The sequence below is a fragment of the Ranitomeya imitator genome, chromosome 1 (genome assembly GCF_032444005.1).
Source record: "Ranitomeya imitator isolate aRanImi1 chromosome 1, aRanImi1.pri, whole genome shotgun sequence".
Taxonomy (NCBI): domain Eukaryota; kingdom Metazoa; phylum Chordata; class Amphibia; order Anura; family Dendrobatidae; genus Ranitomeya; species Ranitomeya imitator.
In genome coordinates, this window is record NC_091282.1 from 1,125,229,191 (window position 1) to 1,125,243,009 (window position 13,819).

At 43.5% G+C, this 13,819-nt stretch overlaps 1 protein-coding gene across 2 annotated transcripts in view; it reads left to right on the forward strand.

Moving 5' to 3' along the window:
* Positions 1 to 13,819, forward strand: part of CLOCK (clock circadian regulator) — a 99,780-nt gene that overhangs the window by 49,209 nt on the left and 36,752 nt on the right. For both annotated transcript variants that reach the window (XM_069744459.1, XM_069744458.1), the window contains exons 2-7: positions 2,341 to 2,445; positions 4,885 to 4,980; positions 8,100 to 8,159; positions 8,932 to 9,080; positions 10,999 to 11,090; positions 13,705 to 13,794. In XM_069744459.1, coding sequence (XP_069600560.1) covers positions 4,961 to 4,980; positions 8,100 to 8,159; positions 8,932 to 9,080; positions 10,999 to 11,090; positions 13,705 to 13,794 — 411 coding nt within the window. In that variant the 5' untranslated portion in view covers positions 2,341 to 2,445; positions 4,885 to 4,960. The remainder of the gene's footprint in view (positions 1 to 2,340; positions 2,446 to 4,884; positions 4,981 to 8,099; positions 8,160 to 8,931; positions 9,081 to 10,998; positions 11,091 to 13,704; positions 13,795 to 13,819) is intronic.

Here is a 13,819-nt window from a genome sequence, read left to right on the forward strand (position 1 = left end):
TCTATGACATTCGCTCACATACCGCGCTGCTATCTCCACCGCTCTCTCTTCTTCTCCCAGCAGGATATGTTTTCTCTTCCTCCTTCATGGTGATGAAGTCTGGGAAGAGATGTGAGAGTCTCCTGAAGTGAGTGTCCCTCACTGCTGAGTATTTGGAGCAGTGTAGCAGGAAGTGGGTTTCGTCCTCTATGGCCTCCTGGTCACAGTGTTGGCACAGTCTTTCCTCCCTGGGCCAGACTCTGGGCGCTGAGTCTATATCGGCTATATTACACACAGAGATATATATATATATATATATATGTATATATATATATATACATATATATATATACATATATATATATATACATATACACACACAGTCATGGCCAAAAGTATTGACACCTTTGCAATTCTGTCATTCTTTGGTATTATTATCTTCATTTAATTTGTCTTAAATGAAAAAACACAAAAGAGAATGAAGCAAAAAGCTAATCATTGATCATTTCACACAAAACTCCAAAAATGGGCCAGACAAAAGTATTGGCACCCTCAGCCTAATACTTGGTTGCACAAGCTTTAGCCAAAATAACTGCGACCAACCGCTTCCGGTAACCATCAATGAGTTTCTTACAATGCTCTGCTGGAATTTTAGACCATTCTTCTTTGGCAAACTGCTCCAGGTCCCTGATATTTGAAGGGTGCCTTCTCCAAACTGCCATTTTTAGATCTCTCCACAGGTGTTCTATGGGATTCAGGTCTGGACTCATTGCTGGCCATCTTAGAAGTCTCCAGTGCTTTCTCTCAAACCATTTTCTAGTGCTTTTTGAAGTGTGTTTTGGGTCATTGTTCTGTTGGAAGACCCATGACCTCTGAGGGAGACCCAGCTTTCTCACACTGGGCCCTACATTATGCTGCAAAATTTGATGGTAGTCTTCAGACTTCATAATGCCATGCACACGGTCAAGCAGTCCAGTGCCAGAGGCAGCAAAGCAACCCCAAAACATCAGGGTACCTCCGCCATGTTTGACTGTAGGGACCGTGTTCTTTTCTTTGAATGCCTCTTTTTCTCCTGTAAACTCTATGTTGATGCCTTTGCCCAAAAAGCTCTACTTTTGTCTCATCTGACCAGAGAACATTCTTCCAAAACGTTTTAGGCTTTTTCAGGTAAGTTTTGGCAAACTCCAGCTTTTTTATGTCTGTGTAAGAAGTGGGGTCTTCCTGGGTCTCCTACCATACAGTCCCTTTTCATTCAGACACCGACGGATAGCACGGGTTGACACTGTTGTGCCCTCGGACTGCAGGGCAGCTTGAACTTGTTTGGATGTTAGTCAAGGTTCTTTATCCAACATCCGCACAATCTTGCGTTGAAGTCTCTTGTCAATTTTTCTTTTCCGTCCACATCTAGGGAGGTTAGCCACAGTGCCATGGGCTTTAAACTTCTTGATGACCCTGCGCACGGTAGACACAGGAACATTCTGGCCTTTGGAGATGGACTTGTAGCCTTGAGATTGCTCGTGCTTCCTCACAATTAGGTTTCTCAAGTCCTCAGACAGTTCTTTGGTCTTCTTTCTTTTCTCCATGCTCAATGTGGTACACACAAGGACACCGGACAGAGGTTGAGTCAACTTTAATCCATGTCAACTGGCTGCAAGTGTGATTTAGTTATTGCCAACACCTGTTAGGTGCCACAGGTAAGTTACAGGTGCTGTTAATTACACTAATTAGAGATGCATCACATGATTTTTCAAACAGTGCCAATACTTTTGTCCACCCCCTTTTTTATGTTTGGTGTGGAATTATTTCCAGTTTGGCTTTAGGACAATTCTTTTTGTGTGTTTTCATTTAAGACAAATTAAATGAAGATAATACCAAATCATTTGTGTTTGCAGTCATTTTCAGGAAGAAACTGAGTATTATCTGACAGAATTGCAGGGGTGTCAATACTTTTGGCCATGACTGTATATATCTGTGTCTGATTGCTGTACAGCAGAGCTCTTTGAGTTAATACCGCTCGTGACAGAGTCTCCTGTTTCGCCCTGCCTCTCTGGAGATATTGTAATGTTGGCACAGATAATTATGTGAGTGTGTGCCACGTTCAGCAGTGAATCATCAATTAATTTCTAACTATTTGCAAGTTTTTTGTTGATGTTGCATGTTGGATTTAATAACATATAGGAGGATACTGGATTTCTGTACATTTTTTGGAAGTATAATGGGAGTAATGGGAAATGAAGGCGACGTTCCCTTGCATACAGCCATATCCTCACATTTGGATGGCTGTAACATGCATATGCTTAGTATGTAGAGCTCCGCACTGAAGAGAATGTAATTGTATTCACATCTTGCCTTTTATTCCAGAATTTAATCTGAAGATGCGGAGGATGTGTGGATTGTGAAGATTTACCTCTCCTGGTAACCACCCGCACTGCAGGGGAGACCCTTCACTCCGACCGCACAGAGAAGGTAACCACAGATGCTGGCTGTAAGATTGGTGGGTGAGGGGATGGCCACAGATGTCAATATTAAGTCACCTGTAATAAAAAGAGCGCTTCAGTGCTGCAGCACGGATCCTGGTGAGGAAAGCTGCACTCTGTAGATAGGCGAGATGTTCACATGGATTCATATTTTCCCAAAATATGGTCCCTGATTAAGGTCTTGTCAACCAACATGTAACAAGGGCAATTACACAGAAGCAGTACTAGAGTTGGCACCTCCCATGCACAGGGCCGTGAGCCATCAGGCTTCATTTACATGTGCAGTTTAATTAGAATTTTGTAACTGGCTCCATAAAGTGTTTATATTGATTCCATATTCAGGACCTATTTTGTGTCACACCCTAAAAAAGAGAATGTCTGCGCTATCAGCCTGACAAACACTTCTGAGTCCTGATGACCTATTCTCAGTCCTGATGACCTATTCTCAGTCCCGATGACCTATTCTCAGTCCCGATGACCTATTCTCAGTCCCGATGACCTATTCTCAGTCCCGATGACCTATTCTCAGTCCTGATGACCTATTCTCAGTCCTGATGACCTATTCTCAGTCCCGATGACCTATTTTCAGTCCCGATGACCTATTCTCAGTCCCGATGACCTATTCTCAGTCCCGATGACCTATTCTCAGTCCCGATGACCAATTCTCAGTTCCGATGACCTATTCTCCGTCCCGATGACCTATTCTCAGTCCCGATGACCTATTCTCAGTCCCGATGACCTATTCTCAGTCCTGATGTTTGGATGCTGAAGCCATGGAGAGCTAAAGTGGAATCAAATGCATAGAAAACTGCCTTGGTTGAAAAGTGACAGACCTGTTTTTTAGTGTGGGGATATTGATGTATGTGGGGATTTGAATCAACAGGAGATCCATTTGATAACACTGAAAATGCTGCCTGTTGATTTTTGTCTTGGATAGGTACCGTATAAGCCGAGATTTTCAGCCCATTTTTTAGGCTGAAAGTGCCCCTCTTGGCTTATGCTCGAGTCATTGTCCCAGGGGGTCGGCGGGGGAGGGGGAGCGGCAGATGTCGCATCATACTCACCCTCCCAGCGCAGTCCCTGCATCTCCGATGGTCTCCGGGCGCCGGCAGCTCTTCCTGTGTTAAACGGTCAGATGGTACCGCTCATTAAAGTAATGAATATGGACGCGACTTCACTCCCATAGGGGTGGAGCACATATTCATTACTTTAATGAGTGGTACCAGTGACTGCTGAGCACAGGAACAAGCTGCCGTCGCCAGAGACCATCGCATCGGAGAAGCTGCCAGGGACTGCGCCGGGAGGGTGAGTATGACGGGGGAGGGTGTGCATTGCGATATTCACCTGTCCCCGTTCCACCGCCGGGCGCCGCTCTGTCTTCCGCGTCCTCTGGCTGTGACGTTCAGGTCAGAGAGCGCGATGACATGTTTAGTGTGTGCCCTCTGCCTGAACAGTCACTGCAGAGAGCCTGAAGACGGAGCGGCCCCCGGCGGTGGAACGGGGACAGGTAAATATCGCAAGTGCCGGTGTCCTCGCCTGCTCAGGACAAGAGGTGAGTATGTCTTTTTTTTTTTTTTTTTAATGGCAGCAGCATATGGGGCATAATATTCTATGGAGCATCTTATGGGGCCATAATCAACCTTTATGCAGCATTATATGGGGCAAATGTTTCTATGGAGCATCTTATGGGACCCATCATAAGCTTTATGGAGCATTATATGGGGTGTATTTTGTATGGAACATTATATGGGGCTCCTGATTCAATATGGATATTCAAAAACACTTAACCTACTGATGTCTCAATTAATTTTACTTTTATAGGTATCTGTTTTTATTTTTGAAATTTACCGATAGCTGCTGCATTTCCCACCTTAGGCTTATACTCGAGTCCATAAGTTTTCCCAGTTTTTTTGTGGCAAAATTAGGGGTCTCTGCTTATACTCGGGTCGGCTTACACTCTAGTATATACGGTAGTTATATCTCAGCAACAACTGGCTACTATTTGCCCTGGTGATAAGTCCTCTTTAGTGGAGTGCACATTTTTCATATTTGTCTTTACTTGGATGGGTGTTTTTGTTGGTTCTCTTGTTTCATTGAAGTGTGTGTTAGTGATTTTCCTCTGACTGCTCGGAGCCGTATCAGGTCTTGTTTTTCTCCTCGTGCATCTAGTGAACTTTGTTTGCTTTCGACTGTTGTTTGTTTAATTGGCAACTTGGCAGCTGCCCGGTCATGATTACACCGGCATAAAGTAAATACGGAGGAGAATCAGCCGGCGCGGAGGAGTCTGGGAGCTGCGCACCGAGCAGCAGGTTAATCATTAGGAATCCTATTATAGGCAGTAAATTAGAGATGATAGAATTGGTCATATACCGAATTTCCTTCCTGATTTGTCAGGACTCGCTCTTAATCACTTCTCATCTCTTCGCAGACCACACCAGCTTACAAATGTCTCCTACAAGGTTAAAGTGTGGGGTTTTGTGTTCTCTTCCATAAGAAGTCATAAGATGAGCTCCATTGCAGACAGGTACGTTTATTATTATTATTATTATTATTATTATTATTACCGTATTTATTATTATAGCGCCATTTATTCCATAGCGCTTTACATGTGAGGAGGGGTATACATGATAAAAACAAGTACAATAATCTTAATCAATACAAGTCAGGGCTGGTACATAAGGAGAGAGGACTCTGCCCACGAGGGCTGATGTAAACTTACAATTCTGCTATATAATCCATGATATTTGTGCCACTAGACTTTCCATAACTCCACCTTTGCTGATTTTTTTGTAAGGCTCTTTATGAGTTGGGAAAAACTTCTGGTACATACGTCTAGCCCATCCATAGACCTCCATTTGCCTAACGCTGTCCTTTTGGCCTGTTTCAGGCTCTCTGTTGCTTGAAGAGTCACAATATCCTGAATTATTCCATACAGATTCATTCCACACAAAAAACCCACACCGTATGTGAATTTGTGAATTACATGCACCTCACACTTCAGTGTGAACTGATCCTTATATATGCTATCTGATTACGATTGGCAACCATCACGATGCAAATGGGTGTCATGCAGATGGTCACAGACCCAATGTAGTACTTAAAGCTGCATTGTACTCGAGTTAGTGAAACGGAGGATAGATTAATGTGTTAAAATGTATGAAATTTAGTGAGTGTTGGTGCTTTGTATATTGACGAGCAGAAGGCTGTCCGATCGCACACGTACTGTGGAGCTGTTGGTATTCCAATGGGTGCCATATAAATTTTGTTCATATACATAAGGACCTCAGTAGTGTAGACGTCTACAAAAGATAAGCCAAAAAACGATGCAAAACCTAGAAATGAAAAGGAATCTGAGGGTTTCTGCTATCTATCTTCTAGCCAATAGACCGAAATCCTAGGACCCACCTTTTTGTATATTTTGCAAAAAAAGGACCGAGTAAGGCCTCGTGCACGCGACCCAGTGTTATTCAGTGGAAAAGTGCAGATGAATGATATTTTTTTACAGACCAATACCACATGTGGACATTTTTTTTCTCCAAATGCCTGATTTTCATCCAGAAATCGGATGAGACTCGCTCAATTCAAGTCTATGGATGTGAGAAAAAAATTGGATGCCATACGGAGACACAATATAGCATCCTGTCTTTACAGAGACGTTACAATTCTGTAACATAGGAAACTGGTCCTGTAAATGATTAATGGCGGCTGCTGTAAATAGCAAACAAAAAAATAGGTAATGGGACGGACCTATGCATTTTGGCTGTAAGCCTCATTTATGGGCCTCCTGATTAATCTCACCGCCGAAACTCGTAGGTGAAATAGAAATCGAGTTTTATACATTTATCTGTAATGATATCTCACCGTTGGATTCCTCCTCCTTTTGTATATACCGTGTGCAGAATTATTATGCAAGTTGTATTTTAGAGGATTATTTTTATTATTGATCAAAAACTTTGTTCTCAATCAACCCAAAAGACTCATAAATATCAAAGCTTAATATTTTTGGACGTTGAAGTGTTTTTTTTTTTAGATTTGGCTATCTTAGGAGGGTATCTGTTTGTGCAGGTAACTATTACTGTGCAGAATTATTAGGCAACTTAATAAAAACCAAATATATTCCCATCTCACTTGTTTATTTTCACCAGGTAAACCAATATAACTGCACAAAATTTAGAAATAAACATTTCTGACATGCAAAAACAAAACCCCCCAAAATTGGTGACAAATATAACCACCTTAATTCATGATGATACTCAACAGCCTTGTATCTATAGATTCTGTCAGTTGCTTGATCTGTTTACGATGAACATTGCGTGCAGCAGCCACCACAGCCTCCCAGACACTGTTCCGAGAGTTGGACTGTTTTCCCTCCCTGTAGATCTCACATTTTATGCGGGACCACAGGTTCTCTATGGGGTTCAGATCAGGTGAACAAGGGGGCTATGTCATTATTTTTTCTTTTTTGAGACCTTTACTGGCCAGCCACGCTGTGGAGTAGCTGGTGGCATGCGATGGAGCATTGTCCTGCTTGAAAATCATGTTTTTCTTGAACGATACCGACTTCTTCCTGTACCACTGCTTGAAGAAGTTGTCTTCCAGAAACTGGCAGTAGGTCTGGGAGTTGAGCTTCACTCCATCCTCAACCCGAAAAGGTCCCACAAGTTCATCTTTGATGATACCAGCCCATACCAGTACCCCACCTCCACCTTGCTGGCGTCTGAATTGGAGTGGAGCTCTCTGCCCTTTACTGATCCAGCCTCTGGCCCATCCATCTGGCCCATCAAGAGTCACTCTCATTTTATCAGTCCATAAAACCTTTGAAAAGTCAGTCTTAAGATATTTCTTGGCCCAGTCTTGATGTATTATCTTATGTTTCTTGTTCAAAGGTGGTCATTTTTCAGCCTTCCTTACCTTGGCCATGTCCCTGAGTATCGCGCACCTTGTGCTATTTGTTACTCCAGTAACGTTGCAGCTCTGAAATATGGCAAAACTGGTGGCAAATGGCATCTTGGCAGCTTCTCTCTTGATCTACCTCAATTCATGGGCACTTATTTTGCGCTTTTTTGCCCAACACGCTTCTTGTGACCCTGTTGGCTATTTGCCATGAAACGCATGATTGTTCGGTGATCACGCTTCAAAAGTTTGGCAATTTCATGACTGCTGCATCCATCTGCAAGACATCTCACAATTTTGGAGTTTTCAGAGCCCGTCAAATCTCTCTTCTGACCCATTTTGCCAAAGGAATGGAAGTTGCCTAATAACTAAGCACATCTTATATAGGGTTTTGATGTCATTAGACAACACCCCTCCTCATTACAGAGATGCACATCACCTGATTTACTTAATTGGTAGTTGGCTCTCAAGCCTGAACAGCTTGGAGTAAGACAACATGTATAAAAAGTATCATGTGATCAAAATACAACTTGCCTAATAATTCTGCACACAGTGTATGTTGGTTAAAGTATTACTTTTCTTACATTCTGTAATAGTATATTGCGTACATTTACATCGCCACACTCATTTGCTGCAGGAGCCATGTTTGGGTGTATGCATGTAGATTATAAAAAAAAAAAATTATGCATGTAGGTTATGCTGTTAATAATTTTTCATCTTTGTCTGGTAACAATGTTTTTGTCTTTCTAGAGATGACGGGAGTAATTTTGATGGACTTTTGGAAGAAGATGACAGGGATAAAGCAAAACGGTATTTTGTGTTTTCATTCAACCATATTGAATTCTCATAGGTGAGCTGCTGCATGTGCTACAAAGAGGGATTTAGTTTGCGTGAAAACATGTGAAAGGGGTAATTAAGCTAGTATTCCAATAATCTCTTATACCGAGGACCACAGACATGGATTACATGAAATTTCAAGCTATAGAAAAATTGTATATAATGTCTGCACATTGATGCCATGAGCATGTGTAAAGCCGGCCACACACTTGATGGATGTTGGCTGGATGATACTTTAGCACAGGAGTGCTCTTTGGGCCGAGAGCTCTTTGGGCCGAGTGCTCTTTGGGCCGAGTGCTCTTTGGTTCTCTACGAGAAAGCTGCTGAGTGATACGTCGGCGGACGGCTTGTCTCTGAAGAACAGAGTCTGAAGTCAGACATGTCCACTCGACATCTCCCCTGACTATCAAGTCAGTCTTCGCCCCCATACACATTAGACCATCAGTTGAACCCGTTGATATTGGTGAGCTTGTATATGAGGGCCATCAGTCTTTGTTGAGCTGCGTTTGGTATATTCGGTATATATGGGTATATTTCCCATTAATCCAGAAAGATACAATATCTGTTGATTTAAGAGTTAGATTAGATAGGACAAATCTTGTTCTGAAACATGTTTCACAAGTGAAGATGAGCTCTTTATTCCTATGCAGGTTGTAATGCAGGCACCGGTATATAACCATATATTCACAATGCAGAATTGTACTCGTGAATACCCATGACTGGCTGCATTTATCTTTATCTATAGGGTGTCTCGGAATAGGTCGGAGAAGAAGCGCAGAGACCAGTTCAATGTGCTCATTAAGGAGCTTGGGTCTATGCTGCCCGGAAATGCCCGCAAGATGGACAAATCCACAGTGTTGCAAAAGAGTATTGACTATCTGCGGAAACACAAAGGTGTGAATGAACATTGTCCAGTTGTATTTCATCTTAGCTTTGTCACATTATGTCGTCTAGATTAGAAACTCTATCTCCCGCCCTAGTTTTCCTTATGATTGCTCTTACCCTGCACAATTATCATCTACGAGCACACCTAGGAACACTCGGTTCCCGATAATCGATCAGTGAGAACAGGCCGACAGTCATTCGACAAATAAGTAAAATATTTGTCAGAGAAAATGATTTTTAAGCCTCACTAAAAATCTGTGTTCTCAGCATCGCATCGTGTGTAAACAGGACCTGTGCTGCCGAGAATAATGGCTGCCTATGCACAGAGCGATCGGTTACCCATTCCGTGTATAATGTAGCACATTCAGCCTGGCTAAAGTGGAGAACTCTTTAAGGACTGTGCAATTTCTTGCTTTCGCACTCTCCCTTTTCTTTCCTCATTTTCGTCCGAGAGCCACTATTTTTCTGCCCACTTAGTTTTACCATCTCATCATGTACTGGAAAACTCCAAGTGAGGTGAAATTGCCCCAAAAAATTCCAATTCCACATTTATTTTTGTGATTTTGTATTTATGGCGTCCATTGTTCAGTGAGAATGACCTGTAAATATGATTCTCGAGATCAGTAAGATTACGAGAATACCGAAGTTGCATGGTTATATACGGTATGTAGTGAAAAAAATGTAAGAAATTAATTTTTAAAAATCTGCTTGTATCGCCCTTTCCGAGGCTCGGATCATTTTAATATTTTGGCAACAAAGCTGCTTGAGGGCCTGTTTTTTTGTTTTTGCTTGTATCAAATGTAAAATATCAATAAAAAAAGCAATGTTTTGATCTTATCGCTATTTTATCTTTTTTTTTTTATGGTGACCAAAAGGAAAGTTTTGCCATTTCCATTTTATTTCTCTAAAATTTACAGTGTTTTGCAAATTATTTTTTTTATTTTGAGTAAACTTTTATGGATGCAGCAATACCACATGCTTTTTTTTCTTTAAGTTATTTAATTTGAATTGTTTGATCGCCTGTACTAAATAGATCAGTCCTTCAGTATTCAGTTCACAGGAGCACCATCATGTCGGGCATGGGGGTTTTCAGCAGGTCTTCGACTCGACAGCACTCAATTAACACATTAATAGCTGCAAGCAGAGCTCGGTTCTTCTTGTGGCTCTTACAAGCAGATGATGGCTGAATAACATCGCCATCATCTGCCGAGCTGCTGAGCCCACTCCATTCATCCACTCCCACGAGTGCCATGTATGTAGCTGGGTAGTGTACACTTTCAGATGCCAGTTTTGCCAGTGTAAATGAGTCCTTAGACTCAGGGATAACTTAATGTTTTTTATGTTTTTACTTTTTATTTACTTGTCCCCTCTCCCATCAAAACAGTGGAAGTCTCAGAGAGCCCCAGAGCTTTCACTAGGGGCTTTGAACTGGTTGTCAGCTGGGTATGTACATAAAGATTATCTTTGTGACATTATTGCAGAGAAGTAACCAGGGCTGTGGAGTCGGTAAGCCAAACCTCCGACTCCTCAATTTCCAAGACACCGACTCCACCAAAATGGGCTCCGACAAAATGGGCTCTGGCTGGTGCCAGCCTTTTCCCTACACCTTTTGCTAGTAATAACAGAACATCTTGGTTGGACATTGTTCGCTTTTTGCTGCCATCTTTACACTGTTAGTGATAGTGAATACTCCTGTTTGGCAGATCATGAGCCTGTGTGGAGGGAATGTAACACTGACCAGCCCCAACAATGGGTCTTCTTACATGGGACTGCTAAGCTCACAGCCTGTTCATCATTTTACATTATCAGCTCTGCACAAACCACATAAATATAACTCACAGATATAAAGGTTCAGGCACAGTTTCATTCATTGCGTTGTTTTCTGGTCACTATAAATGATGCTGAATATATAATTTCTCGCCCACAGAAATTAGTGCGCAGTCAGACGCCAGTGAAATTAGACAAGACTGGAAGCCCGCTTTCCTTAGCAATGAGGAGTTTACACAGCTCATGTTGGAGGTAAGTGCCAATGTCGCTGCCATTTTAGTCACCAGTGCACCCTAATAAAACCACTGGAGTAGGTTACTGATGGCAACTTTTGCATTCAGCATCAGGTCACATTATTCTGTGCATTTGGTTTCTGATTGTCTGCAATCTCACACAGTATGTGGCATGTGCGCAGAATAGTCAGAGTTGGTCTTAGTCTATGTTTTAATACTAGTAATGAGTGAATTTGCTGGGATAAGGTGTTATCTGAGCATGCTCGGGTGCTATCCGAGTGTCTTCGGCGTGCTCGAATAGTATGTTTGAGTTCCCGCGCCGGCATGTCTCGGGGCTGTTCAACCTCCGCAACATATGCAGGGATTGCCCGTTTGCTAGAAATCCCCGCAGCTGCGAGACATGCAGGTGCCGGTACTCAAACATATTATTCGAGCACGCCGAAGACACTCAGTTAGCACAGGAGCATGCTCAGATAACACCTTACCCCAGCACATTCATTCATCACTAATAATCACGCTAATTTATGTTTCCACAGGAGACGTTTATGTAGTCTTTACTTAGGATTGCTGTAGCTTGTATTACTAAATACAGAAAGGTCTGGTAATCCTTTACCTTTACAATATGGGATTGTCTTCTGACAACAGCACTTGAAAAAAATGGAATAAAAGGATGTGTCACTGATCACTGGGGCCGGGCTTCTCTAATCCCATGGAAAAGCATGGAAATCTGTTGTTTAAATTACCGTATTTTTCGGACTATAAGACGCACCGTACCATAAGACGCACCCCAAATTTGGGGTGAAAATTGCAGAAAAAAAGATTTTTTATAAGATGGGGGTCCGTCTTATTGTCCGATTTTAAGATCTCTTACCTGAGGGCAGGCAGTGGCAGAGCAGGGTCACAGGAGGCATGGTGGTGGCAGAGGTGATGTGATGCTGAGGTGCGGTGGGCGGAACGGTGTGCACCTGAGCAGGGTCCCATGGCCTGGTGTCCATGGGGAGGTTGCGGCAGTGCTGTGGCGGCGGCAGATGTGTGGTGACATCCTCAGGTGGCGGCAGCCAGGGTCCCTTCCACATTTGAGGTGACGCCACGGCAGTATTGAAGGAGAGCAGCAGAGCTGGGTGAGTCACGGTTTTCCCGGTGGCGGCGGGCTTACCGGCGTTGTGGCGGCGACAGAGGTGCGGGGATGATGTGGCGCGGTGACCGGTATGGCGTGAGCAGGGTCCCGTCCACATTTGAGGTGAATCCGCGGCCCGGTATTGAAGGAAAGCAGCAGAGCTGGGTGAGTTACGGTTTTCCCGGTGGCAGCGGCCATCTTTCTGAGGCCGCGCGTGCGCAGATGGAGATCGCGGCGGCCATTTTCCTGAAGCCGAGATCTCAATCTGTTAACTCGGCTTCAGGAAAATGGCCGCCGCGGCCTCCCGCGGCCATTTTCCTGAAGCCCCAGGAAGCAGAAAGCTCAATCTGCGCATGCGCGGCCTCAGGAAGATGGCCGCCGCCACCGGGAAAACCGTAACTCACCCAGCTCTGCTGCTCTCCTTCAATACCGGGCCACGGATTCACCTCAAATGTGGACGGGACCTTGCTCACGCCATACCGGTCACTGCACCACATCATCCCGCACCTCTGTCGCCGCCACAATGCTGGTAAGCCTACGTTCCAACTATAAGACGCACCCCCCCATTTTCCTCACAATTTTTTTTGGGGAAAAAGTGCGTCTTATAGTAGGAAAAATACGGTAATGACAGATTGTGAAAAACTTCGACCACTGAAGACCACCATATCTGATGTTTGCGGGGGACTTACTGCTGTGCCATTTAAGACCTGCTCCAAGTGGGGGCGCTCATATCTATATGCTCTGTTTAGGCAATCAGCTTGGATTGTTTTTATGAAACTTCTTTAAAAGAACCTCGAGAGCTGATTTGCGCTGCTGGAACCACGCTCACTATGGCTCAAACATTGGCTGTTTTTGCAGCCATACATGTTTCACTCTGTTTTCTTGGAAACGCTGAAATGTTTCATTCTATAGAAATCCATACAGGGATGATGACTAGGCAGAGGCTTGTCTCTGTCCCTCACCCCTTGACTGCCAGGTCTCTCCCTACCTGTGTGTATGATGTCAGTCTAGATGAGCAGGGTGCGGTGACGCCGCCATGTACCTGCCTCTTGGGCTAGTCATCCTAGTTGTATCCTTCCCGGCAAGCATTCAAAAGCACCCGGCATGAATCAGCGCTCCGGTGTCCTTCAACATTTCGCATGACTAGATTTTCTTTGAATTCCTGTTGGTAACTATATACAGAATGCGTCTCCCTTAGGCTTGCTTATTTTGGCAGCTGCAAATGTATTTATAAGTTGTTTGTATTAGGATTGGTGGCCAGAATGTGACGGCTGCATTGCAGAACCCAGCCAGTATGTACTAGGGATAGTTCAGCGAGACATTTATCGCCTAGCCACAGAATAGGCAATACTTGTGTGGTCCCCAAATCCATCATTGGCTCCATTCAGACGCCCCCACTCTGCGGAAACCCCCATCGTGTGTAGAAGCTGTAGATTCATGGACTCGATGCGTCTCAATTACTTGGAAGTTATTTTTAATGCAGTTTTTAATTAATGAATTCTACTTTCCGGTCCAGGCCCTGGACGGATTCTTCCTGGCTGTTATGACCGATGGAAATATCATCTATGTATCAGAAAGTGTTACACCGTTACTTGAACACTTACCTGTAAGTATTGATGGCTGATCAATAT